Source organism: Pezoporus occidentalis, unplaced genomic scaffold, assembly GCF_034315485.1.
Source record: "Pezoporus occidentalis ecotype Australia unplaced genomic scaffold, CSIRO_AGI_Poc_V1 ctg193, whole genome shotgun sequence".
NCBI lineage: Eukaryota > Metazoa > Chordata > Aves > Psittaciformes > Psittacidae > Pezoporus > Pezoporus occidentalis.
Genome location: NW_026913782.1, coordinates 499,991 through 524,654, shown reverse-complemented (window position 1 = coordinate 524,654; position 24,664 = coordinate 499,991). Strand labels below are relative to the sequence as shown.

The following is a 24,664-nucleotide window of genomic DNA, read 5'->3' as shown; positions in this document are numbered from 1 at the left end:
TGGGTGAGACTTGTCCCTCTGCAGCTGCAGGGCCTTTGCTCTGCAAGAGGGGACAGTCCATTGTGTAGCTTTGTCCAGCTCTCAGGAACCTGGGATGCTAAGCATGGCCAAGAGCCCCTCTGACCTTCCACCAGCAAACTGCTGCCCTGTACAGATGTGCAGAGGTGAATTAGTGGTTCCAGAACCACATTCCCTGCTGCCACAAGAGAAATCGGTTACACACAGGCAAGGACCTCTGAAAATGGGTTTAAGTTCCTGCCCCAGCCTATGGTAAGTGAAGGCTCCTCTGAGGAGAGCCAAGTAAATGCAGTTTTCTCACCTTCTGAAGAACCAGAGCGTGGGGCTGGTGGGCCAGGCAGGAAGCAAGCTGCTGCCTCACAGCTGGCTGAGGGAACATGCCAGATGTGGCAGGTGGTCACAGGTCAAGTGGCAGCAGGGCACAGGGATGAACACTGTCTTAGCAGGACATGGGGCTCTAAGTGTGGTTAATTACTCCTTAGTAGGGTAAACAGTTCTGGCATCTTCCTCTGAAGTCCTGAAGGTGTTGTGCAGGAAACTTGTGACCACACAAATACACTCTATGACCTGAAATAATTTGACACAGAGTGAATTAAAAGTTTACTTTAATTTTGAACCATTTTATAACTGCATTTTTCTCATGAAGCATCTGTATCACAGCAGGCTACAATAACTTTGGGATAAAAGGCAACTGGTAAACTGTCCAATACAAGGTTCCAAATAAACAGTTCTTACTGGCCCCTACCCAGACATATCCCAGATAAAGTTTTTGATCAAAAACATGAAATAGATCCACCTGCTTATTTTAAGCATATTAAAAAGGAAACTAATTGGACCATTTCTATTTGTCTAGTTTGTTTTTATACAAAAAGGCTACACAATGTTACACTTTATTCAGAATACAGTTAGAGCGATTATGAATTAGTGTTCTACACCTTTACTCAATCCTTAAAAATTAGAAACTGCTGTAGCATATTCACTATAACTTAATACTACGAGAGACTTTAAAAAAACCTAACAACAATTACTGCAAAAAGAAAGGCTACTTCCAAAGCAAGCAAGGTCAGTACCATTACAGAGATTTAAAAAAAATAATAGATTTTTAACAAGCAAGGCTAGGGTTTGATAAATTCCATCTTGCAATTCATTCTTGTGCATTCTTCGGTTCTTGAATCACTCCCAAAATCCATTTGTATTATTACTCCTCGACCAAAAAGGACCAGAACAAAAAGTTTACTTCAACTGTTCCCATAGGAAACTCAGCTTGGTTAGTGTGTCAGGCACTTTCTGAGATACTAGCCCACCCCTCGAGCCCTCTCAGCAACTCTACAGGCCAATCAATGCAAGTTCATTCAGATGATACAGCTGCAAAGAGAAAAAACACAGGGGTCAGCGTTCCTGAGCAAAGAACTGCTTTAACACAGTAAGAGTGCGTGAAGCCGGTGCACAAGACATTAACAGTTAATTACTTCCACACTTGACAGCAGAAGTCAGTCTGGAGTGTTCTGGTTGCGTGTTTCCAGAGCGTTTATTCACTACTGTGGCACAGTGGGACCCAATCGAGCCAATCCCTCCCTGCCAACCAAGTCCTCAGTCCAGGCATGGGTTTGTCTCTGTTTTGTTTTTGAAATTCAAGGTTGGAGCTTCTTACCTAAAGGATGATTTACAGGTCAGTATCGAACCAGGCCAACTGATTACTGTCACCTGGAGGCAGCCCATCCATAAGGTCCTGGGCATGGCCAAGATCTGGCAGACCATCAACTGGGTAGTCAGCACCAGGGTGGTGGCCACCCATTTCATGTTCCATCATAGGGTCCATACCCAAGGCATCCTGACCGTATCCGCCCGAGTGGAAAGAACGGTAGCTAGGATCTAAGAAAGTTAAAGGTGGCAGAGGGAAAAAAAGCATAATGTTAACAGATGTTAGATGCATCGGAAGCTGCAAGTATCAGTGTGTGAGAAGATTTTTGTAGCCATCTAATTCTTTTTCTAGTTCAGCCAAGTTCAACACAATCTGTTGCCTGCCCTTAATGGCTATTTCATTGTTCGAAACAGCCTTCCAGTAAGATCCTGCAGACAAAGCACACTGCAGTCAAAAGCACGAGCAGGTTTCCAGCCAAGCCATTAGTCTGCACAATCAACAATACTACAATTCAACAATACTGCAGCAAAACCAGGCTCCAAGACTGTAGACTTGCTTCTGAAAGGCTAGTCAAAAATAGCTTAGAATCCTTAGGGACAGGCTTGCGTTCAGACTAATACATTCAATACCAGCTTTTTTGTTTTAAAGAAAAACTGCACTATTGGTATTGTCAAGTCCATTTGTAAAGACTGTAAAAGATTTCTGGAAACAACACAGCTCAGTGGGAGACGCTCCCACAGGACTCAGGCAAGAGACACTAGTTTTGCACGTTCACATGGCTCCCGTTTCAGTGCTGCCAAATGGTGCTGCAGGAACTGGTTATTTGAACTGGCAGTTCCCCATCAGCCTGTCAGTTTGCAGTACCTTACTGAAGAGTAATTCACTCTTCACCCATTTGCAGTTCTCCTTTAAAACTTACAAACTGACTTCATCCAACTTAAGTTCATTCAAGAGGAACAGAAGAGACATACCATCTGGGCGGTATCCAAGAGGTTCTCCCTGGGCACCAATATCTAGTCCAAGATCTGCCGTCTAGATGCACACAAAAAGTTACAAGAGTTTTAACGTGTGGTCTTTGGGCCAGAACTACTGATTCCGAGTTTAAGAAGTTCTGAAGCTTGCTCCAGATCCCTCCTTAGCAACTCTTCTGCAGCAAGCACTGCAGTAGGATACTTTTGTGACCATGATACGCCTTTTTATCTAAGCATCCACATCTATTTAGATACAGAAATCCCTTGATCGCTGGAAGGAGGGTTCTGTTTGGGAATAAAGATGGGGCAGGTCTAGGAACACCTCCTCGGGTACACCTGTAAGCTCCTGCAAGTCAGCTGTTCAGAGATTCCCCAGCCAGCAAGAGACCACCTAAGAGTGCTGAAGGAACCGCTCCCAGTTTGCCCAATTACAGAAGTGCCTGTCTGTGGCACAATTGTGTAACTCCAAGAGATAATCCATTTTAGCTTTTTTCCTTTTCTTTTTCACATTACTGTGGTAAATACAGATTTTAGAAAAACAGAAAAATAAGCACTGAAATAGTACAAAACAAGGGCTCCTGTCCTTAATTTAGTAAATACAGACAAGCTAAGACTTGCTAGGCTCCTGAATCTTAACAATCTGGGGATGAGACAGAGACTTAGCAAAACCTTCCCTCAACTTCATCCACAATGCCTGCTTTCAGTCTCAATTCACTGTACAGCCCTTAAAGCTAAAGAAAAGCAATGTGTGATAATCAGCCTGCAAACATATTCAATTCTGAAAGCTCAATTCTAAGAAAAGACACAAACTGCATGCCCCCACCAAGATTATACTCCAACACTGTTTCCTTGACACAGCTTTCACAGGATATGTTTTACCTTTATGCTTCCCTCATATTACTCATGCCTCCATCTCTGCATTCAGAGTTCACTAGGTTCTGGTAAACAGCACAGAAATGTACAAAATTCTCATGTACAGCCTGGCACACTAACAAACATAATGAGAATTACACACTTTAGCAGCAGTAAAGAATGGACTCCTCCTATCTGCAAGGGAAGAAGCAGCTCTAAGGATGCTTGTCACAGGTTCACTGAATCTGAGCACACAAAGTAACGATGATACAACCAAATGTAAAGCTGGGCCTGTATCACTGATGGCATCTACACGTCACTACTGGAAAGAGGGAGGACTTGGAAGTAAAGTCTCCCTAAGGAACCATTAATACAGAAAACACAACTCACCTCATTCCAAGCCATTGGCTCAGTCCTGAACAGAGAGCTTGTCAATTCAACTGAAAGTCTCTTCTTATAGTCTTGCGGTTTGTCCTCAGACATTCTGAACAGCACTGCAGCTGCGTATGTCGCTATCGGAAGGAAGAGTGATTTTAGCAGAGGTCAACTCTTCCAGCAACTGTTCTAACACAGGTTTGAAATCTGTCTTTTAAGTTCACTTACCAACACCCTCATTCCTAGAATGAAGCAGTTCTGTTAAAGGGGCAGTTGCACCTTCAGCTTCGATTGCTTCAGCTGCTTCCTTGTCTTGAGCCAGTTCACAAAGTACACCGGCAGCTACTCTCTGGATATTCTCAATGGGAGAGTACAGCAACTGCAACCAAAACACGAGGGTTTCTTTAGCAATTCTACTTGAAATGAGCACTTCAGCACATTCAGGTTTAGCAGTTCTACCCAGGAAGCACAAGAGCTGTATTACTCATTCTCCTAGTATATACAATAGCATTATCTTGAGCTTGCTCTTACCTGCACAAATAATGGAATGGTATTTAGACCCCTGATTACGATTCGGTTATGAACATCACGTGCAAGAATATGCAGAGCTCCAGTGCAGCCCTCAACAATTTCTTCCATACGCACGCCCTCCTAATCAGGGAAAGAAAAGGCATTATTTGAAGTTGAGATATTGCATGAGATCTTATAAAATGACTGTCAAAAAGCTGATCAGCCTGCCAACAAATGAACCAAGCTTGTCCCCTGCACACACCCCGTTTCTCCAACGGGCCTTATATCCACTATCTGCTGCTGGCCTTCAAGCTTAACACCCCTGCTAGGAGTTGGCCTAGTTTACCCAACTGAATTAAGTGAAGCATCTCAGTGGAACTCCTCCTGGTGTTCTCAGTTTTACTTGAGTTCACCGCGACCTTCAGGTCTGACAACACTGGCTCTTCTTCCCCAAGATGGATTAGCTGGGTAGTTTTGAAATAGTGGTTATCAGTAACAAAGAGGCCCCTTCCTGCCTCTGCAAGTATTAACTACACTCCTGCTTCCATTTGCCCACGCTAAGGCAATTTCCCCTTTATTAATGTGTTTAATGGGGGGGAATATCAAGACTGGTCTTGCTGCTACCTAAACAGGTAAGAAGTATGGAGCCTGTACAACTTCTCAGTACTTTTACAGCTCTAAGCACCCTTGAAAATACACAATAAGCTGTGATAACATTCTTAAACCCATTCTTATGAGAATGTATGATGAGGCAGTTCTGGTTTCCTAGTACAGAACTATTTGCCTTGCCAGAGTAGGCAAACCCAGTGTTTCTGTGACCTACAGCATTCAGAACTAAATGCTCAAGGGGTTCTTAGTGAAATAAGAACCAAGGTTTTGGCATTCTTATTTATTTAACAAAAACTTCAGGTCTGTTGAGACAGAATTATCAGCACACCAAGAGAGTAACATGAAACAGAGCAAATTACAACAGCTGTTTAGACTAAACAATACATGGCTGAGGCACGCTGACAAATGAGGAGTTTTAAAGGCAACGCTAATGTAACTTCAGCTAGTGGTGGGCACTTACCACGAACTGCTGTTGTGTTCCACCCATTGAAGTACGTCGCTGGGTATCTTGATGTGCTCTAACCAGCAGCTGAACTAGCCTTGGAATAGCACCCTGTTCACGCAGTGGGGCATGGTTTGCAGGACAGAGTGCCAGATTGCGGATCAAACCAACAGTAGCCTGCAGATAAGAAAGGGGATGGGGAATGAAAGAGTGTGGTGAGTGCGCTTGCCTTTAGCAATTTCTTTTATTCATCTCTTGGCCCCAAACACTTAAATCTCCAGGACAAAATGCAAAGTTACTCAATTGAAGCAACTTTCCCCATCAGACAAATTACATTCCTCAACACCTTGTAAACAAAGTACTTCACACAGTTAAAATTACATCTTAAAAAGCATCAGTTTTCAGTGCTGGATGCTGTTAACCCATCATTTTACCTTGATCAAAGGCCAGTGTGACGGCGGGTGCAACAGTTTAACCACCACTGGGAGCCCATAATGGAGACGCACTGCGTTTTGAGCCATCTCAGCTTCTTGATGTCTGCTGGTGAGGTGACGGAGCGCACAAATAGCAGGTTCTGTGATGTCTTCCCTGTCTCCAGCCCGAAGAACTGTGCGCACAAGAGCCTCAATGCCACCAACCTGGCAAACCATCATCTTGTTCTTGTAATTGTTGCAGGTAAGGTTAGAAAGGATGCCAGCAGCACAAGTCACAACATTGATATCATCTGATCCTAAAAGCTGAACAAGAGTTCCTAGAAGGCCTTCCATGCCCTCCTGCAAAACAGAAGGAAGCAAAATTTAGTCTCTCTCCTCTTCTGCTACATTGGCTTTTGATCCCTTAGAAGAAAGCCATGTACCTGCTTTGTTGCAGCATCTGACAGATTTCTCAGAGTCCAGAGACAGTTCTGGACGAGGCGCTGGCTTGGATCTGTGAGGTGGAGTCCCAGAGCTTGCATCCCACCTAGAAGATGGCACAGATTTGACAGCATTACTCAGGTCTGACACCATACTCAGATCCTCATCTTGTTAACACTTGGGTTCTTCTCTCTGTTGACGTTCAAGTGCATGTCTCACAAGCTTCTGGATCTTTCTCAGCATTAGTATCCTAATACAGCTAAGCCCTAACACTTCATCCCATAGGAAAAAAAAAACCCCGAGATTCATGTCAAGAGCATGACACTGGGCCTGTTAAATGTACATGTATTCTAACATGTACAATATTCTAACATGTACATTCTAACATGACAATGCTCAGCACCCAGCTAAAAACATAGCAGACTTACTTAAAACAGACTGCTTTTATACTTCTGGACACTGAAGGCCTCCAAAACTAGTTATGGAGTAAAGGAAAGATCCCAGTTCAATCTTTGATGCTAGCAGCTTCCACCCTTATACGGAATGTACCGATCCTGAAGTACTGTATAGCTCTTGAAGTTACCGTGGTTACAAGGTACTTACCAGCCTCAACAATAGCAGGTTTGTTGCTGGAGCAAACTGACAGCACTTTCAGCACCCTACTAGTGGTCCACAATAGCTTCTCATAAGTATAGGTCCTCATTATGTTTACTAGAGCCTGCGGTCCACCGCTTGCCAGAATAATCAGCTGAAAGACAGCAAAAATTACATTTATCTGTCACTTCCTGTGCCACTCAGCAGGTAGTAATTGTCACTGGCTTACACCCACTGGAGGTTACAGGTGGGTGCAAGAAACTTCCCATCTGCTTGTGTGGTCTGCAAGTTTCACAGTCCCGCTATAAGCATGACTGCATTTCTGCAAAGCAATTCCTGCACCCTTCACCTCTTGCAAGTTCAGGACTGACTGGCAAAAGCTGAGCGTGGCTGAAGGTTCAGAATAAGGAGGAATTGCTGGGCCATTCACAGCAAGCTTGCTCGTTCAAAGTGCTTCAGTAACAGAGGCACTCACCTTACTTTCCTGATTGCCATAAGCTAAGATCTGAAGGCAGTCCGTTGTGATGGCCAAGAACTTGACGTTTGTCTTGTTGAGCAAGGCAACCATTTTCTGCAGCCCACCAGCCAGACGAACAGCCATTTTGGCTCCTTCCTGATGCAACAGGAGATTGTGAAGGGTTGTAATGGCATAAAACAGCACCGAGTCTACTGGGGACCTAGAGAAGGAAAAAAACCCCTTGTGAATACCTGCGGCTACCAGTACCAACTGAAAAACACATGTACCGTAGCATTAGCAGTCTACATACCCAAGCATTTTAACCAAAGCAGGAATGCCTCCCGATTTGAAGATTGCCAACAAGCCTTCCCGATGATGTGAGAGGTTGTGTAGTGTACCTGCAGTACAACGAGCTGTTTCCACATCATTTGTGTTTTGCATGGTACGTACGATAGCAGATACCATTTGAGGAGATCTCATAATAGCATGGCGAGACGCTTCCTTTTTGGATAACTGATGAACCATAACCGCAGCCTTGTTCACCACCACCTGCAGAAATATTTGAAGAAAACATTGTTTTAAAGGCATTGGAGAAGCCCCCCAAACGAGCTACACTGAGGTGAAGAAAATGCTTACCTGGTCCTCATCATTCAACAGTTTGGTCAGTTCTGGGATCGCACGAGTTGCAAGTTCAGCATCGTCTTGGTAGTTTATCAAATTAACAACAGCATGTTTTAACATCTGGGATGGCTCAGCCAGGCGTTGCACGTTAGTTGGATGAGCAGCATCAAACTGCGTGGATGGGATTTGCATTCCTTCATCCAGTGTTTCAGGGAACATAGCTGCACGAACTCTCTGAGCTCTAGTCATTGCATACTGGCCATCAATATCTGAAAACCAAGGTAAGTCATTACCTCAAACTCAGAATAAAGAGCTCATCTTCTAGACTGGTAGTAATTCAGTACTTAGGTTTCTGTATTTTTAAGCTGTGTGTCTAAACAAACCAGTGTAAGAGAAAAGGCCTTACCAGCAACCTGCTCCTGGGTAAAGGACTGAGAGAATCCTTGCTCCCACTCGTACAGCACTTGTGTTGTGTCCACATCTTCCTCTTCAGGATTTCCCTTGCCACTCAAGGAGGGAGCAGTTGTTGTGGCACCGGAATGGATACCAGAGTCCAGATATGACTGTTGCTGCCAATGACTGACTGCTGCTTTTCTGTCTGGCTCCATTGCCATATCCAACTCCATCAAGTCAGCTGTAAGAAATCATTGTTGAACCATTAAGCTTAGTTTAATTACTCCAGCAATCTTTCAAGAGATGACATGGACTTTAAATGAAAATAAACTCCCATAAACAACTACTTCAACTCAGCAAGTTCAACTCTGCAAGTTGAGACAGCAGTTTTTAACTGAGATTCTGTATCAAACAAGTAGAGATGCCTATAAACCCAACTAACAGACAGAGCAATCACTGCTACTGCAACATTCTTAGTCTACTGCTTAAAGGTCCCCTTTTCCACATACTGTGATTATGTACTTAACTGTACTTAAGGGACCTGAAAAGCTTACAGCGACAAACTTATCTGCAGGTTTGATTTCCTGTGTAAGATACTAATTACTGCAGTAGAACAGACATTATTATTCAATCCAAGTGGCTTAAATAGAAGTTTAAAAAGTGGAGTAAGGAGACCGTTTAACTGCTCTTTATTAGAACTGCTAGATTCTAGTAATAGAAATTGTAATGCATTATATACCTTGGGTTGCCATGTTCCTTGTGCTCCCAGAACTCTTTCCTGCTACCTTTCAGAGACCCTGAAAAAGAGCAAGGTTAGAACTTATTAAACACTAATCAGAGCTAGTAAGACAGAATTTCCTATTAGAACACCAGAATTGCAAACTCTTCACCTGTAAGACTTCACCTATCTTGCCATTTCATTACTACAGTGCTAATTAGCAAACCCCCATGGACAGGGATGCAAAAGAATGAAATGTTTCACACAGACTTTTTCTGGCAGACTACATGTAAGATAAATTCTTAAGAGAAAAAGAACTGAAGACTGATCATGATTGAGCCATTTTTCACTCCTCTATCCTTGCATGAAGTCCAGACATTAAATTCCACAGCTTGGACATGCTGCAAAGACAAGGGCTAAATGTTACTTCCCTCAAAGACAACTATTCTTAAGATACTAGAAAAACTGATACAGAGCTACAACATGGATTTTCATGTGGAAAGCTGAAGTGACCATTTAAGACAAGCTGGTATTATTTCAGGGGTACAAAAACTACCTAAAGAGTTATAATTGTACCTCCTCCTTCACTTCTTTGCTGTACCACAAGAAGACAAGTTTCTTTCTACCCAAAACAGTCTTCCTTGAAGTTCAACTGAAAATTGAACCTGTCTTGTAAACAAATGCTCTCCTTTAGGTGCACACATGAAGTCACCAAACTCAGTTGTCTGGTGGGGCTTTTTTGCACAGAAAGCCAAGATAACTGGGGGCAGGAGGCTGAAATATGATCAAAATCACCAGTATGCAACTGCATTTGATATCAAACAGTAAGGAAGTATATGTACTATAAATCTGTAGCTGTTTCTTCACTAACCCAGAAAGAGAAATTCGAGGCTACAGCTTCACAACAGGTCACTCAAAGCTGTCACTTTTATTTCATTTGCTCCCCTTACCCCAGTCCAACACCATTTTCAACACAGACAGAGCTGGTGACAGCCTATTCTGGGAGCTAGCCAAGCAGAAACATTTGTAGTGGTAACTAGTGCAGTGAGCAAAACCATCTCTTCCAGCAATCACCTTTCAATGTGCCCTTAGGTGTTAGAGCTATGCTGATCAAAACATTCCTAGACAATGAAGTAAAGGCAAGCCGCTAATCTCTTTAAAGGACATGTTTGCAGTACTGTGTGTCAGAAGAACAAAGTCCATTTGACACTATTTGTGTGAAGACAGATTTCCCAGTTTCCTTCAGGAGTACCTTTTAGAAAATCAGAATTAAACAGAAGACAGGCCTGTAGTTTTAAGTCTCACTGAATAGGTTAGGCAACTCTGAGGCGAGCTTTTATTTCACTGTCCCCGAGCCAGCTACAGGATACTCCAGCAGCTCCTGAGCAATCTCATTACTCTGCTCCACAAATGCCAGTGCTGTTTGTCCTGACTCTGCACTCCCACAACTTTTGGCAGCAACCCTTCCCTGGCTCTTTTTAAATGGACAACAGATCTGCATCTGCAGCAGGTGAGCAGCACTGAGCTGATTTAAGACGTAACAACCATACAGGAAGTACCCTGCTATGCGTTTGCTAATGCACAAGTCCCTAAACGAGTCCTATTCCACCACCTGGAAGAGACTGGCCAACTCAGTCTACTCGTAATTTGCATGGAAGATGCACTGACAATACAACCGTTTTTTTCCAGTCCCTTGAACACTGATTCTTCCAACATTTTGGAGCAGCAGTGGTAAGGGGAAGGAGAAACTAAGTCATGCTGTCAGTTCACCATTAATACAAAAGTTCTTCTGAGTACCTAAGGCGGAAGAAATGCCGATACAAAAGCTTGATGGCTCCCTGCAGGTCTCATGCGTTACTCTGTCAGCCCCATTAACACCTTCCAAACAGAAAGCAGTGGAACAGCACTAGAATTTTTATCCTTCACTTCCTGTAGTCCTCGCTGTAAGGCACATGCGACATATGCCATAGAAAACTGGGCAAGATACAGACGCTATATGCAATTTACAACATGCTTACCACAAAAGATCTATTTTTATTGTAACGTTTCCTGTCTCTTCCTATCATGAGGCTGTTAATAAAAAATTATCACCAAACTAGTTCTGAACTTAACATACTGGCAGATGAACCAGTCAGGAGCTTGACCATGCTTTGAGATACTACCACCTCAGATTCAAATATGCAATACAGGGCTTGAGAATAACATTCAGACTTTCCTTCCACTGTTGAATTCTGCACAGACGAATGCAGCTGGCTTACAGCAACTGCACTCTTGAAATGGTTGTTTCAATTTCAGCAGCCTGAAGAGACCAGAAGAAGAGCTGTACCATTAGATACAATCCAGCAGACCACACTAGCCACTGAAATGCAACACTATTCCAAACCAGAGCTGAGGAACATCTACAAAATGGCAATGACAAATACTGATTCAGTGTTCAGAACTGCATTATCACTCAGATGCTCAGTCTTTGAAATGCTGACATTAGATAAGCCTGCTGGCTGCACCTGAAAATCTCTAACATCCTCATCTACATTTCATACATAACCATGCTCAGCAATTCTAGGTAGCATCTTTTTATTTAAATGGGAAAAAATGGTTTTAATCCTAAGAGTTCAAAATAACTGCAGACCAAAGGTACCCAGTGAAAAAGGGTATGATCTGTTTGGTTTTAGGGTTTCTGTAGCTGAACATTCTCCCATAATTTTCTTTCTCATTTTACAAAGGGGTGAACTGTGTCCAGGAAAGCTGCTGACTTTATTTTCCTATGTGTCACTGACAAAGTTAACACTTACAAAGAAAGCAACAACCCCAGACTAGGTACAAATGCTTGTGCTATTCATTTGCCCAACAGAAACTGGATCAGTACATACAGGATGGGTGTGAGGAGGCGGGGCAGTGGAAACAACACAAAAAGCCTTGCTAGGCTAATTAAGCTTGTGTCTTCAGCCATGAGCATATACCAGCTCATTTAAATCAAGCCCCTGTTCAAATTTATTGGAGTACACATGACTAGTGACATTCCATCGTCAAGGTCAGTGATACAGCTCTTAAGCATCAGGAAGAGATAGAAGGACTCTGTATACTTTAGCATGACAGCAAGCTTCTGTAAGCCCCACTATTTTTAAAAACTATCTGGTACTCTAAAGTAAAGTCTGATTTTTAGTAAATGCCATGTTATAAAGAAGTTCATACCAATGTACTGCCAGGAGTTATGGAACTATTAACTTCTTAAAACATCCTCCATGACACTACCCACTAGCATGCACCATCAGCTCTGGATTTAAGTGGGGGCTGTTTTTTTTTCTTTTAATACATATATATATATATATACACACACAAATTCCTCAATACAAAGTGCAATGCAAGACATTCCATTAGAGTGTACTGCGTACCATCAGTCCCAACCTTGCATGTGAATTCCAGGAAAATGAGAAAAATAGTTCTGCAACCTTTGCAGGCTTATGAGCCAAGTTTCAAGTTACTACAGAAGACAATGCAAATTTCTTGGTTTTCAAAGTACTGAAAGAGGAGTATTTTGATAATGAATAAAACTTGGGTATCAACTTCTGAGTTTGGAAAAGAGTTAGGCACATGCCAAGGAAGTCAATGAGCCCGTAACATTTCTCAAATCTGAAGAATTATCTTCATTAAGATTGACCTAGATTACCTGACTTATTTGATAAGCAGATCCCCTCTTCTTTATAAAGCAAGTCAAACTTGAAGTTTGAAAGTCTTTCAGAAATCTGTTGACTGAGCTCAGCATGTTATTATTAAACCTTGTATGGGAATTCAAGGCTGATACATCCAACCACTGTTTCTATTTGAAGTGAATATGTCTACTGACCATGTTTTGATACATCCCACCTAGGACAGGCCAAGCAACTGCATCTGTAAATTAACCATTTTTTTTTTTTTTACATAGAAAAAGCAGATCTTCATCTTCTTGTGACAGTTACAGCAGTTAAAAAACATGTATTAGCTACATACAAGTGAAGTACATGTACTGGAAAACAGTTTTTCTCCAAGTATTCCAAAGCTACTTCAATTATTACCAAGGTGTTACTGAAAGCATTCTTTAGGTCTAATTTTATAACTGGTCTTGTTTCAGGCAGCTGCCTGCCAATGATGCTGCCCAACTATCTGCTTTACAGGAAACACCAGTTCCAAAATTAATTAACACCAGGTAACTACAGCACTCACTCCCATGACCCAAGAACAGGTACGTAAGAACTTAATGTAGCAGAAGTTTCATCATTAACCTTAGTTTTCAAGTAAAGGATGTAGGAAACACATTTGATTGAGGATTTAAAAAAAAAAAACCCTGGGATCTTATCCTGGACATTATTAATCTGTTTAAGGAAGCGGGGGGGGGGGGGGGAAGTAGGAATCATCTAAGTAGGACAACACTGATAATGGCAACATCAAAGATGCTTTCACGGTATATAAGCTCTTTCAGGCATGAGTGAGTGCCCTGTCTCCTTCAAGCATCTTCTGGTCTAATCTACCTATATGTATCATGCTATAAGCATTCCTGCAACAAACCTTCTGCTTTGTCTTATGAAGACATGACCCAAATGAAATAATCATGTTAACATTCATTAGGAATAGCACTAAACTGATTAGCAGAAAGTGAGAAGTCAGTCAAGCTGAAGAACACACAGCAGCTAAGATGCGAGAGGGAGCAAAGGAGGGAGAAGTTACAGGTGACCTGTAAGAACTGGTTTATAGATTGTCTATTCACAGATGAAAACAAGGATGGCACTTGTGGGAAGTAATGATCCATGGTACTTGCAGTCAGTTTCTAACTTGGACATTTCTAATTTTGGATTAAGAAAAGAAAGATAACCTCAGAAGTTAAAAAGGACTGTCCTTTGCATTGTAGGTCTCAATTTAGGAAACTTTTAAACACCAGAAATCTACTGTAAACTTATTATTCCTTATCCAAATGAGGATAAAGTCCTCTTCTCCCACATCTTCCCAGATAGCCCAAATAAAACTTAACTTTGAGGATTTTTACCTCGCTTCTGTTGAGAAGGGGTATAGGTACTTTTAGAGGCCTTTAATCAGAATCTTCTGCAGGATTGGCAAAAAATCCTGAAAGTACAGTTTTGGTGTTGTGTGTTTTAAGGAAGGAAGCTTGCTGTAGGAATGACAATTAGGGTTGATGGTTTTTCTATGGAGGTTCCCTGCATAGATACTTTATTTCAGAAGACACTTTATTTCAAAGTAGAAATAAATAACATGCCTGAGCTTCAATCTAAAAATCTGCATTTAGAAAATATTTCATCTTGTACACAAGTTTAAATACAAAAGTTTTCCTTTAATACATTCCATATCCCAAATACAGATCGGCATTCCCATATTCTAAAGTAGCAGCATTTGCAGTCCTCGGTCATCTTGTCCACTCTGAAAGGAACAGCTGTATGCAGTAAGTGGAGGTTATTTTGAAATTAAAGTTATATGCAACATTAGAGGACCTTGATTGTTGTGAAATTAGTCACTCACCAGTAGTGACTTCTGGATTAAGAAATTCAATTTTTCAGATACCTCCTCACACCAGCAGTTTAAGAACCTGGATGAACAAAAACTACTATGAAACTCATTGAGAACTGGTTCTCAAATAATGGTTTAAGGCTGTAAATAGCCACATTTTAGCAGTAAATTTAATGTTTACCTTATCTACACCAGGAATCAGAATATAACACTTTACATTTCTCATTAAAGTCAGGCTTCCTTCTGCTTTCAGCAAGTTGATACTTAATACTGGGTAAAGATACCTTATCACAGGCCATCTGAAGACATCCTAAGTAAATGGAAGTAACTTATGCAGTGTTAACATGAAAAGGAAATGAGTCAAACAATACCACCAACTCTTAAAGATAAAAACATCATGTGTTTTCATAGCTCCAAAACATTTCTATCTTCTTTTGGGTTACATGATAAAATACGTACAGCCTTCACTACCACCTTAGAAGAAACACCACTGCAAGAGACAGCAGCATTACTACATTTTAAGTGTTGTGCCAAGGTGTAGCAACCCCAACTATTCCAGTAGTTCTACTGAAAACTAAGAGTTACCAATAATCCGAACCTATCATGCCACAGCACATGTATACTGAAAACCAGCTTACTGATCCTAGACTGTAACAGAACAAGCTCATTCCTAAACTTCAACTCCTGACAAAACTGCTCTAGTTATTTCCTCAGGCAGCATTTGTTTCACATTATTCCCTCCAACCACCAAGCAGGAATACTTCACTGCAGTGATAAACTCAGTATCATATGTAATCCACCCAGCTCAAATTTATCCAAGGCAACGCATTCTACTGATGCCTGCAGAAAGTTAGAAGATGCCTTGCAAACAGCAATACTTTTAGGTTCAGCTGATCACATCACAGTAAACTTGACTCTGGGCCCAGAATAAGTCTTAAATTGTTCTTTAAAATATCTTAATAATAAGACCTGAAAGTCTACGATCTGTCTCTCCTATAAAACATTAGGAAATCAAGAAACCCTAATAGTATCCGCTTTACTGACCTTAACAGGCTGCAACTTCCAAGCTTTAAATATCTTTAATATGTGCTGAAAGAGGCAACAAACTAGCTCAAATAATCCACAGAATTAAAGTGGAAGAGGAGCATTTGACAGCACACACAGAGATCCATCAATGTTCATGACAAGTTGCCTCTGCTTTCAGCCACTGATTTTTTGATGCTTCAGTTCCACTTCATTTCTTTTTTCCTTCACACATCCCAGTTTGCCATTTCATCAGTAGTTCTGCTTTTTCTGCCTTTGGCTTCTGCCCTGGAAGTGATCTAAAAATCTTTTCCACAACATAAAGGCAGAAGAGCTTCCCTACACTAGCTTTTATTAGTTTTGTAAGAGTTGATTTGATGCCACATCACAAAATATAAAACCTTATGCATGTCTATTTTCCATCATCTTGGCAATCTAACACCAATTAAGAGCACAGAGTAGAGTTTCTATTCACACGCTCATTACCCAAAGCAAACAGCGTGCAGATACTTCTGTTCTTGCTAGACTACTCTAAGTTGATTACAATTGCTTAATGGAACCGAACTGCAGACGTCTGGTAGTCTTGACTAGACTTAAACACTGGGTTAGCTATAGTAAAAGAGGATTTATGCCTCAAAAAACGTCTAGTGAAGACTGTGGTTACAAAGTCAGAAAACTACACACATGGCAGAGGGGAAGGAGCAGAACCACAAGGACCTTAGAACTTGGCTGCAAGCCTATATTTTACCACACTTCACTTCCTTTAGGACTGGAGCAGAGTGCTCCAATATTACAGGACACTCACCTTTTCATCCTCCCCTCCCTCCCAAAAGGGGCAGCAGGCTAGCAAAGAATCACACTTCCTAGCCAGCTTGCCACATGATAATTCTGTTAACTCCAAGTTTCAAGTGTGGCCGAAGCTATACTGTAAGTGCAGTAAGTTCCACATTTTGCTCACCCCATGTACAAAACCCCACCCAGAGCATCAGCAGTTTTAATCACTGAAGAGAAACAGTCACTGGCAGAAAGTTCAGGTGACAAAATGTATTGGAAATGGACTTGGTGAACTTTCAAGCTGCTGGCACTGAGTGTCACTGAAACCCAGCCCTTTGAGCAAGGAACACCACATTTCGGCACTAACAGCTCATGCAATTAGTCAGGGTCTTGACAGGTACTAACCTTTAAGCACCCTTTTATAAACAACCCATTAGAAGTTTCAATAAAGCAACAGTTAACATTGGTCTGAGAGCCAGGGTCAGCCTACAGATACCTGCGATAACTAACAGAGAAAATTATGAGAACCTGGAGGAGAATTCAGAACAAGCACATAATTTAAGTTACTAAAAGTAATGAAGTTTACCTGGGCATGATCACTCTAAGATATGAACTTTCAAACTTTAAAATCTGCCAGGAAGCCTCCTCAAAAATTAAGCTGGCAATATCATGTGAAGATGCTCTAATACCTTTGATGCACAGTACCTTACTCTCTAGGAGAGAGATTTTTAGAGAAACTTTAGAGAAGTCATGTATTGATAGGACAAAGGTGTCAGAAACTGCTCAGTAGCAGTTACCTACCACTGTGATTTCTTACAACTACCAGGAGTGCCCTAGAGAATTTTGTTTGATGCTGGTCAGAGCCCAAGGCTGCCATGTGGCTGGGCATACTCTGCAATGTAAAGACCACACCTTTCCACATAGTCTCATACACTCTGCTTCTTAAAGGAATACTTATACTGTAGTAGCTGAAGTATCACAGCACTGGATCTTGTCACGTCAGGGAAGTGTTTAGATCCACAGCCCAATTACTCTCCTCTTTACCTACAGAAAGATTCAGGAGTTGCAATGGGCGGGTCAACGCAATTCTTTATATTCAAAATCATGGGCAAACAGGTTCTAACAACATCTGCAAACAAAGCAAAGTGATCTTTTCAAAGACAGCTGCACTTTCTGCACTAAGTATCTGTCCCCTACAGAAGTCTCTGGTTGATTCTAAGAGCTATGAGCAGCCGTACTCAAGCCGACAGAGAAATCATCAGGTTATATTTGAAAGGAATGGTTTAAGATAGCTTTTCACTAGTAAGCATAGTGCAACACTAGGAAAATCTATCACTTTATTAGTAGGCAAGACTGGCTCCAAGTACCTACATATCCTTCTTTGCTGAGATAGTGACGGTAACATTTAAGGTTATGTAAGAAACTTCCTCAACTGCTAATGAGGGGTTACACATCCATCTTGAGAACAAAAGTAATAATCTTCTCCACATAATGCACATTATCAATCATCTGACAGCACCTTGCAGGTCAGTATTAAAGGACTGGTATGACAGTTTCAAGTTTATGAACTGGTGTTAAATTCACAACAAGATTATCAGCCCAATTACTCATGTGTTTTTTGACGAACCAAGCACCACCAACTAATGCAAGTAACCTCAAAACAGTTACTAAGTCACTTCTGTTCAGCAGTGGATTTACTTTGAAATCTTCTGGTCACCAGCAAGCATTTCCAATCAGGGTTTCACGCAGGATTCATTATGTTTGAGTATTCCATGGCTGGGCAAAACCTTAAGAGCAGTTTTCTAATCACAGGTTAACAAGTTGCCACATCTTATCTGCAGGACAGTTAGGTACCTACACTATGCAGACAAAAAAGCTGCCATCATAACTATTTACAGATAGCCTATGAGAACTTAAGCATTATACTGTATTTCATTTAACACTAATAAAGTTCAGCAACAAACCACTGCCATCCCTCAAGCTTCCTGCCTACTTAAGAGTGTCAAAAAGATACTTAATGGCTCTGCAGTCATTTTTCATGATTGTGTACATCACTAACAAGGTTGACAGCCACTGTATTACAGAAGCATCTTTCCCTCCTGTCTATGCAGAAGTTAAAATACTCATTTCCACTCTAGTATAGCAATAATTTAGCAAACAACCTCCCTTTTCAAACCAGGAAGTATCATATCATAATCTAGTTTCTTCTTAGGCTGCAACCACAACACCAGCCCTGTACATGGGCTTTAAACATTAATCTCCATGGTCTAAGAAACCGGAGTGATTAGTCATAATTGCACTGACACTAATGAAATACTTATGAATCTGAAAGTGACTGTCTCTGCTTGTCTGTCAGAATAACTCTATTTAAAATAAGACATACTGACATTCAAAAAAGTACTGTTTAAGCAACGAACATGCTAATCAAGTCTGATACGTTTTTTTCAACTTTTAATCAAGACAAACTGACAAGACAACAAAATATATCAGCACCTTTCGGATGTCAAGATTTCTGGCCACTGGAGGGCACCTGAATTGTTGCCAGGACAATACAAAACTACTTGCTACAGTTGCTGCAGAGTTGGCAAACTTCTGATTTATACAAGTCCATTTAGCACAGTAAGTCAGCCTAGAAATGCTAGTTCCAGCAAACACACTGTGCATGCCAGTAATTTGCCAACTCCAGTAAGATCCACCTAGCTCATATTTGTTAAAAGCAGCAACCTCGAATACTACATTAACCCTTTCAAACTTTAAAGGAATTAATTTATTCCTTAAGCAAGACTCGAGTTTACTTAGTATTAAGTAACACCACAAGTAACTTCTGCAATACTAATACAGCCAGTGTACATTGTTTCCTAAAGCAACTTGGAATGTTAGCAAAATTTTTTTCTGCAATTCAAGCTGTAAAGCAACATCTGCACCCATACTTCCCAAGGCACGGGTCACACTTGTTTTCACATTAAATCACAGTAAGCAGATTCACAAGGGCAGACTGAGGTACAGGTTTCATCTGCTCACCTTATCGATTTGGTGTTCCATACAGACAGATATGCCAGACTTCCATTAGTTCTCTCCTTTACATTACCTGCCAGAGCAAAAAAAACATTCTGGCTCCCTTAGTCTTAGAAGAGGCAAAACAGGCCATGCAATACTGGCATATTAAGACAGTACCCTCTTGGACTAAAGCCTCATCACTGACCTACAGCAAATTTTACTTTGGGGTCAAGTGGCAGAAAGGGTATTAAAAGTTAATCACTGTCAAACTATCTTATGCTGGCAAGTTTAACCAATTCAGTTGGTGCAGAACACCAAAAACCTCCAGAACAAATCTTCCTACGCTTAACTAGAAAGTCAGCAAAACTGCAGTTCACAGAATTTTGCAAAGTTAATGTGGTGCTGTGAGGACTCAAAAGCAAGTCCCAGCTGCCTGCAGAGTTTCTCACGAAGTCTTATCAGGCTTCATCAAGTATGATGTTCCAGGTAAGTAAGGTCCATCCCAATTTTCCTGCCACAGTATGCAGTCTACCGAAGTCACAGAACAAGTTCTGCTGCAAGCAATTGCATGATCACCACAACCCCTGTCTTACCAGCTTTAACTATGAATTAACATGAGTGATTTAGATTACTGCTGTATTTGCACACTAGTCTTGCCTACTAGACAATATTTTGCAGAAACATCCTTAGCCAAGAGTTTCAGACCACACATTCAAACTTCATAAACTGAAGTCCACAACAGTCACGTTTCCTGCCCCATTCTTGCTACTTCCTTTTCTACCCCTCAAAATACTGCAAGAGTGGTTTAGAAAACCTTTAGAAGACAACTTGTCTGAATTAAATTTCTGAACAACTGTGTTCTGTAGAGTTAAACTCAAGTTTTCTGGGATGTTAAGTCCAGGAAGACCAAAACCAGCTTCACAAAGGAACTGTATGTCTGAAGGGCAACCAGGTTTCATTGTCAAGATTTGATAAGCCAGTTACTGACACATCATGTAGTTATAACAAAACACTAGTGTTCATAGTAAGCCATGTATCAAGGAAGTAACCCAGCCTATTTATTGCTTTGGCAAGAAAAAAGAAGCTGGGTTTACTAAGGCTGTACCAGAACATCTGAATAACTGCCTTTTTCAATCAAGCTTTACTTCATATTAAATCCTTGCTTTTAGAAGCTATTGTGCATTGCATTGTTCTTCCCATCAACATGTTTTTACTTATTTCTCTCCTAGACTCTTTGAAATGCTCAGCCATACAGACCAACACGAACATTCCCACACATCAGCTTATACCTAAACAGAAAATATCTGAACCATTACCCAAGCAAACATGACATTACTTTAGAACAAGCCCAAATGCCAAGACACTTGATATGATTTCATCCTGAATGGCTGAATTTAGAGAGCCTTAAAGCCTCACGTGAAGACTTAAGTAGCCTCATTTCCAACAGTACCAACCATTAGGCAATCAACACAGTAGCCACATACCTGCAGCTGTCAGCACCTTTTAATAAATGGTGCAAGGTTCCTGGTTCCTGGACTGTCAGCTACTGACATTCACATTGTAACTTGGCCCAATAAACACCAGCAGATTTTGCCCTTTATGCTGCTTTAAAGCCTTGCAGTAGTACATTTTGTCATTCAGAAGCAAAATTGCAATTAAGTTGCTCACTGGTGTGTCTGAAATTAATATTAAGAAAACCCTGACACTCTTTCAGGTAGCTTTCTCATCTTTGCCGTTACTATAGTCTCTGCACATAAAGATCCCATTTTACTAAAACCCCTCTTTGATTTCCGTCCACCGACCTCAGCATACCAGCCCAGCCTCTTTCCATTCACCACTTGCATACTTTGGGGGATGGGATGACCACAGATGTCTGGAATATACAGAGTGTCAGAACAATGGCTACTCCGTGAGAAAAGAGATCAAGAAGTAGCTGATTACAACGATCAACGCTGCTATTCCTAAAGTCGTACAAGTTGCCCATAGTACCTTCCCGGCCTGCCCTTTCTTCCCAGAAGGGGTTACTAAATGTTTTTTGGGAAAAGATTTAAAAAGCAGCCTGATGTCCTACACCAAGTCGTACCTAGGGAAAAATTTAAGGGTTTGCTAGACTTAAACCTCGCTGTTCCAGGAGCAGCTAGTCATACACAAGAGAAACCAACTAAGCTTTCCGTGGGGGAGAAACCCACCAGAACTAAACTGGAATTCTCTGTTCCACGGGCAGTCAGTACAAGTGCCCATATCGTACTGGAAGTCACAACAACTTGCTTCTTACACCTCAGAAGCGTGCTTTTGGGAGGTTGGAGCCGCCGTCGTCCCTCCAGCTAGCTAGGGAAAGCAGCACGCGCTTCCCCTTGCAGCATGAGAGCCCCCACACTGCCCAAGCCCCCAGTCATTCGCTACAAGACTCTGGTAACGCGGGTGTTAAAACTTAATTTGATTGCTCCCAGCTCCAGGGAGCTCCATTTCTAAGAGACTCAGAAGCAGCACCACCTTTCCAGCAAATATGCAAGCAACTAAGACCGAAAACCCACAAGGCTTCAGATTAGTTATCACCCGCTGACTGCAGTGACCGTGATTAATTGCATTCGGTACAAACAAACCCATCCCTTGCGCTCTTTCCCCTCTCCTAGCACCAACGGCAATCTGCAGCCCACCGGCGAGTCAGTACCTCCCCCTAGCCTTTAAAAAAAGGATAAAGGAACAGGGGAACGACAACGGAAGTCCCGCGGCCTCGGCTGCGACGACCCGGGGGGCAGCGACTCGCCTTCTCCTGCAGACCCCCAGCAACCACCCCCTCGCCCCAGGACAAGCTTCCCAAGAGACACCTCGGGAAGCTGCAGCTGCCGCCTCCTTCAGCCACGCAGCTGTCCGGACCTCCCCAAACACGAGCTCTCTTCTCCTTCCCTTTCCTTACCCCCCCTCTCTCGCCTTTCTCCCACCCAGGCAGCGCCCCCCGCCTGCCCGGCCCTTCCCGCCTCAGCGCCGGGCACACCCTGCACCCCACAGCGGCCGCGGGACGTAGCGCCCGCTCCCGGACACCGGCGGCCGCTGAGGGAGAGGGAGCCCGGCTGGGGCTCGCCTCAAGTTCCCGCTGGAAAAAAAAAAGCGGCACTAACGTTGCAGTGAGGAGAGAGCGCAGGGTCTCCCCGGGCTCCGGCTTCTGCTGCCGCCCGGGCGACCCCGGTCTGGTCCGTCTTTCCTTCCTTGTGCCGCCGCCTTCTCCTCCTCCTCGCTCGGCTCTTTGCTTGCAGCAGTGCCCCCGTCGCTGCCTCCCAGGTGGCGACCGTGTTAGTTCCCCTACCCGGGCGCCGTTACCGCTCCCACCGCCGAACCGAGTGAGAGGCTTAAAATGGCGTCGCTCACAAGGAGGTTCTTATAGTGATCGCCGGACTCGGCTGTATCCTGCCGCCGCGGCCGGGCCCAGCGCGCAGCATTCCACAGGCACCCAGCGCACAGGGCAGGGGGAGGAGAAATAGTGCCCGGCTCCCAGGGCGGAGGGAGACAGAGAGCAGCAGCGGCGGCGGCGGGAAAGCGGCCGTGAGGCGGGGGGAAGGCTGTGGTGGCGGCGTGAGGGGCGAGAGGGTGGGGGAAGGCTGGTGGAGGCTCCGTGCTCCGGATGTAGGGGAGAAGGAGCCGAGTTCCCGGCTGGGAGCGAAGTTGTGTGAGGGTGGGGGAGAGGCGGAGGGGAAAGGGGTGCAGTTGAGGAGGTTAACCCCAGGGTCCCGCTGTAGGGTGGTGGGGAGGGGAAAGGCAACCATGAAACCGACCTGCCCCCCAGCCTTTTAACTTGGCGTTTCGTTGCTGCGGATTCTATGCTTTTTCTTTTAATACTCTTTTTTCTTTTTTTTCTTTTTTGTCTAAACGCACGCCACCAACTGTAACGAAACTCCGTGTTTTCAAACGCTCGTCGCCAAGTCCGCGAGGCTCCGGGCCCGGCGCGGCCCGGTGCAACCCGCGGAAGGCGGCGGTGGGGCCCGCTCACGTCGGCGGAAACGCGTTCCGCTGTGGTAAATATTTGTCAGGAAGCAGTTGCCAAAGAAAGTACGTCGTTATGCAATTTATGTATTTTTTTTTTAATGGAAGAAGCGGGTTTCCTTCACTTCCCCCCCCCCCCCCCATCTCCTCCTCGCCCGCCCCTCGCCTGTTCAGAGAGTCGTAAAAGCAGGAAAATACTGTGAATTACACAAGGGTTTTTCGCGGGGAAGGCACATCTGTGGCAGCCTTTCCTCGGCGTGCACGGGCTTGTACAGTTAAATGTTTCACGGACTTTTTGCGTGTGTAGTCTTGCAAAGTGTGTTTAACATACGGGGTGTTTAACACACACCCCCCAAGCCCCATGAAACAAGGACGGTATATACTTCGGTGTTTATGTAAACCATCCGTTGCTATTGAAAGATAGTTTTCTTCTCTCGTGTTTTTTTTTCTCCTAGTTTCAGTTTGCTTTGGCGCTAGCGGATGTTGGGGACTGAATTCCTGTTCCTTCGTGTAGCCTCTCATTCCCCACCAACCTCACAACGAGGGCATATGCAGTTCACAAAGGGGCCACCTTTATACCTGCTTTTTTCCATTGGTAGTCCTGTTTTAAACGGGACCTGAATTTCTACTTGGGAAGTTGCACTTAGTTAAGGATTTATTTTTGTCCTATTGATTTATTCAGTAGTAAGTGGTGTTAGACTAAAGGAGCCTCTTCCACGGTGCTTCTTCATTTTTCACATCAGCTGCTTTTATTTGAATCAGTGCCTTTTAGAACAGGATGTTTCTCCCTTTGGGGGAAGGAAAAAAATAATGTAGGGCTTGCTGCACACACAAAGCACCCCAGCCCTTGGAGGTTGACCTGGCATGGGTGGAGAGGGGTCGCAACCCAGTGGGGCAAGTGCAGGGGAAGGGTCCTAAGTCTGCAGGTTAGATGTCATGACTAATGCGGCTTTTGGTAGGCAGTGGTGATTAAAAAAAGCCCTTGTTTCCTCCTGTTCCCCCTGTTGTTCCATCCACCCAGCCTTCCTGAGCAGGGTCCCCACTGGTAAGGAATGAAATGCCACCTGGCCAACCCTGAAGTTAGAGGTTTACGAAATACAGCTTTCCTTGTCATTCTCTCTTCTCTTAGGACAGTTGCCCATTCAGTCAATGCTGGCCAGAATGAGGACAACCAGCAGGAGCTGGCAAAACATCCTGCCAGATCAGCACGCTCATCTCCTTCCAGGGGAATAACTTAGTGCAGCTATGAGCAGAAGGACCTTGCCATTCTTGTCACCAGAAGTTTGATTCCAGTTTAAGATAAGAGTCAGAGAAAATGTTCCTGGAGTTTGGTTTGGGCACTA

The 24,664-nt window shown here is 43.1% G+C and overlaps 1 protein-coding gene across 3 annotated transcripts; it reads right to left on the bottom strand.

Annotated features, from left to right (window-relative positions):
• Positions 1-606: 606 nt before the first annotated feature.
• Positions 607-22,839, bottom strand: CTNNB1 (catenin beta 1). 3 transcript variants are annotated; one of them, XM_062617196.1, is made up of 16 exons: positions 22,463-22,832; positions 9,078-9,135; positions 8,352-8,579; positions 7,961-8,214; positions 7,635-7,873; positions 7,343-7,544; positions 6,877-7,021; positions 6,276-6,379; positions 5,854-6,192; positions 5,438-5,596; positions 4,390-4,509; positions 4,087-4,237; positions 3,874-3,995; positions 2,632-2,692; positions 1,670-1,890; positions 607-1,383 (listed from the first exon to the last, which is right to left on the bottom strand). In XM_062617196.1, exons 2-15 carry the CDS (start codon positions 9,088-9,090, stop codon positions 1,682-1,684), a joined length of 2,346 nt encoding a protein of 781 aa, XP_062473180.1. In that variant the 5' UTR covers positions 9,091-9,135; positions 22,463-22,832; the 3' UTR covers positions 607-1,383; positions 1,670-1,681. The 3 variants fall into 3 exon arrangements, with proteins under 3 accessions (XP_062473180.1, XP_062473181.1, XP_062473182.1); XM_062617197.1 differs by lacking the exon at positions 22,463-22,832 and adding an exon at positions 14,562-14,580; XM_062617198.1 differs by lacking the exon at positions 1,670-1,890 and having other exon boundaries at positions 22,463-22,839.
• Positions 22,840-24,664: the final 1,825 nt, after the last annotated feature.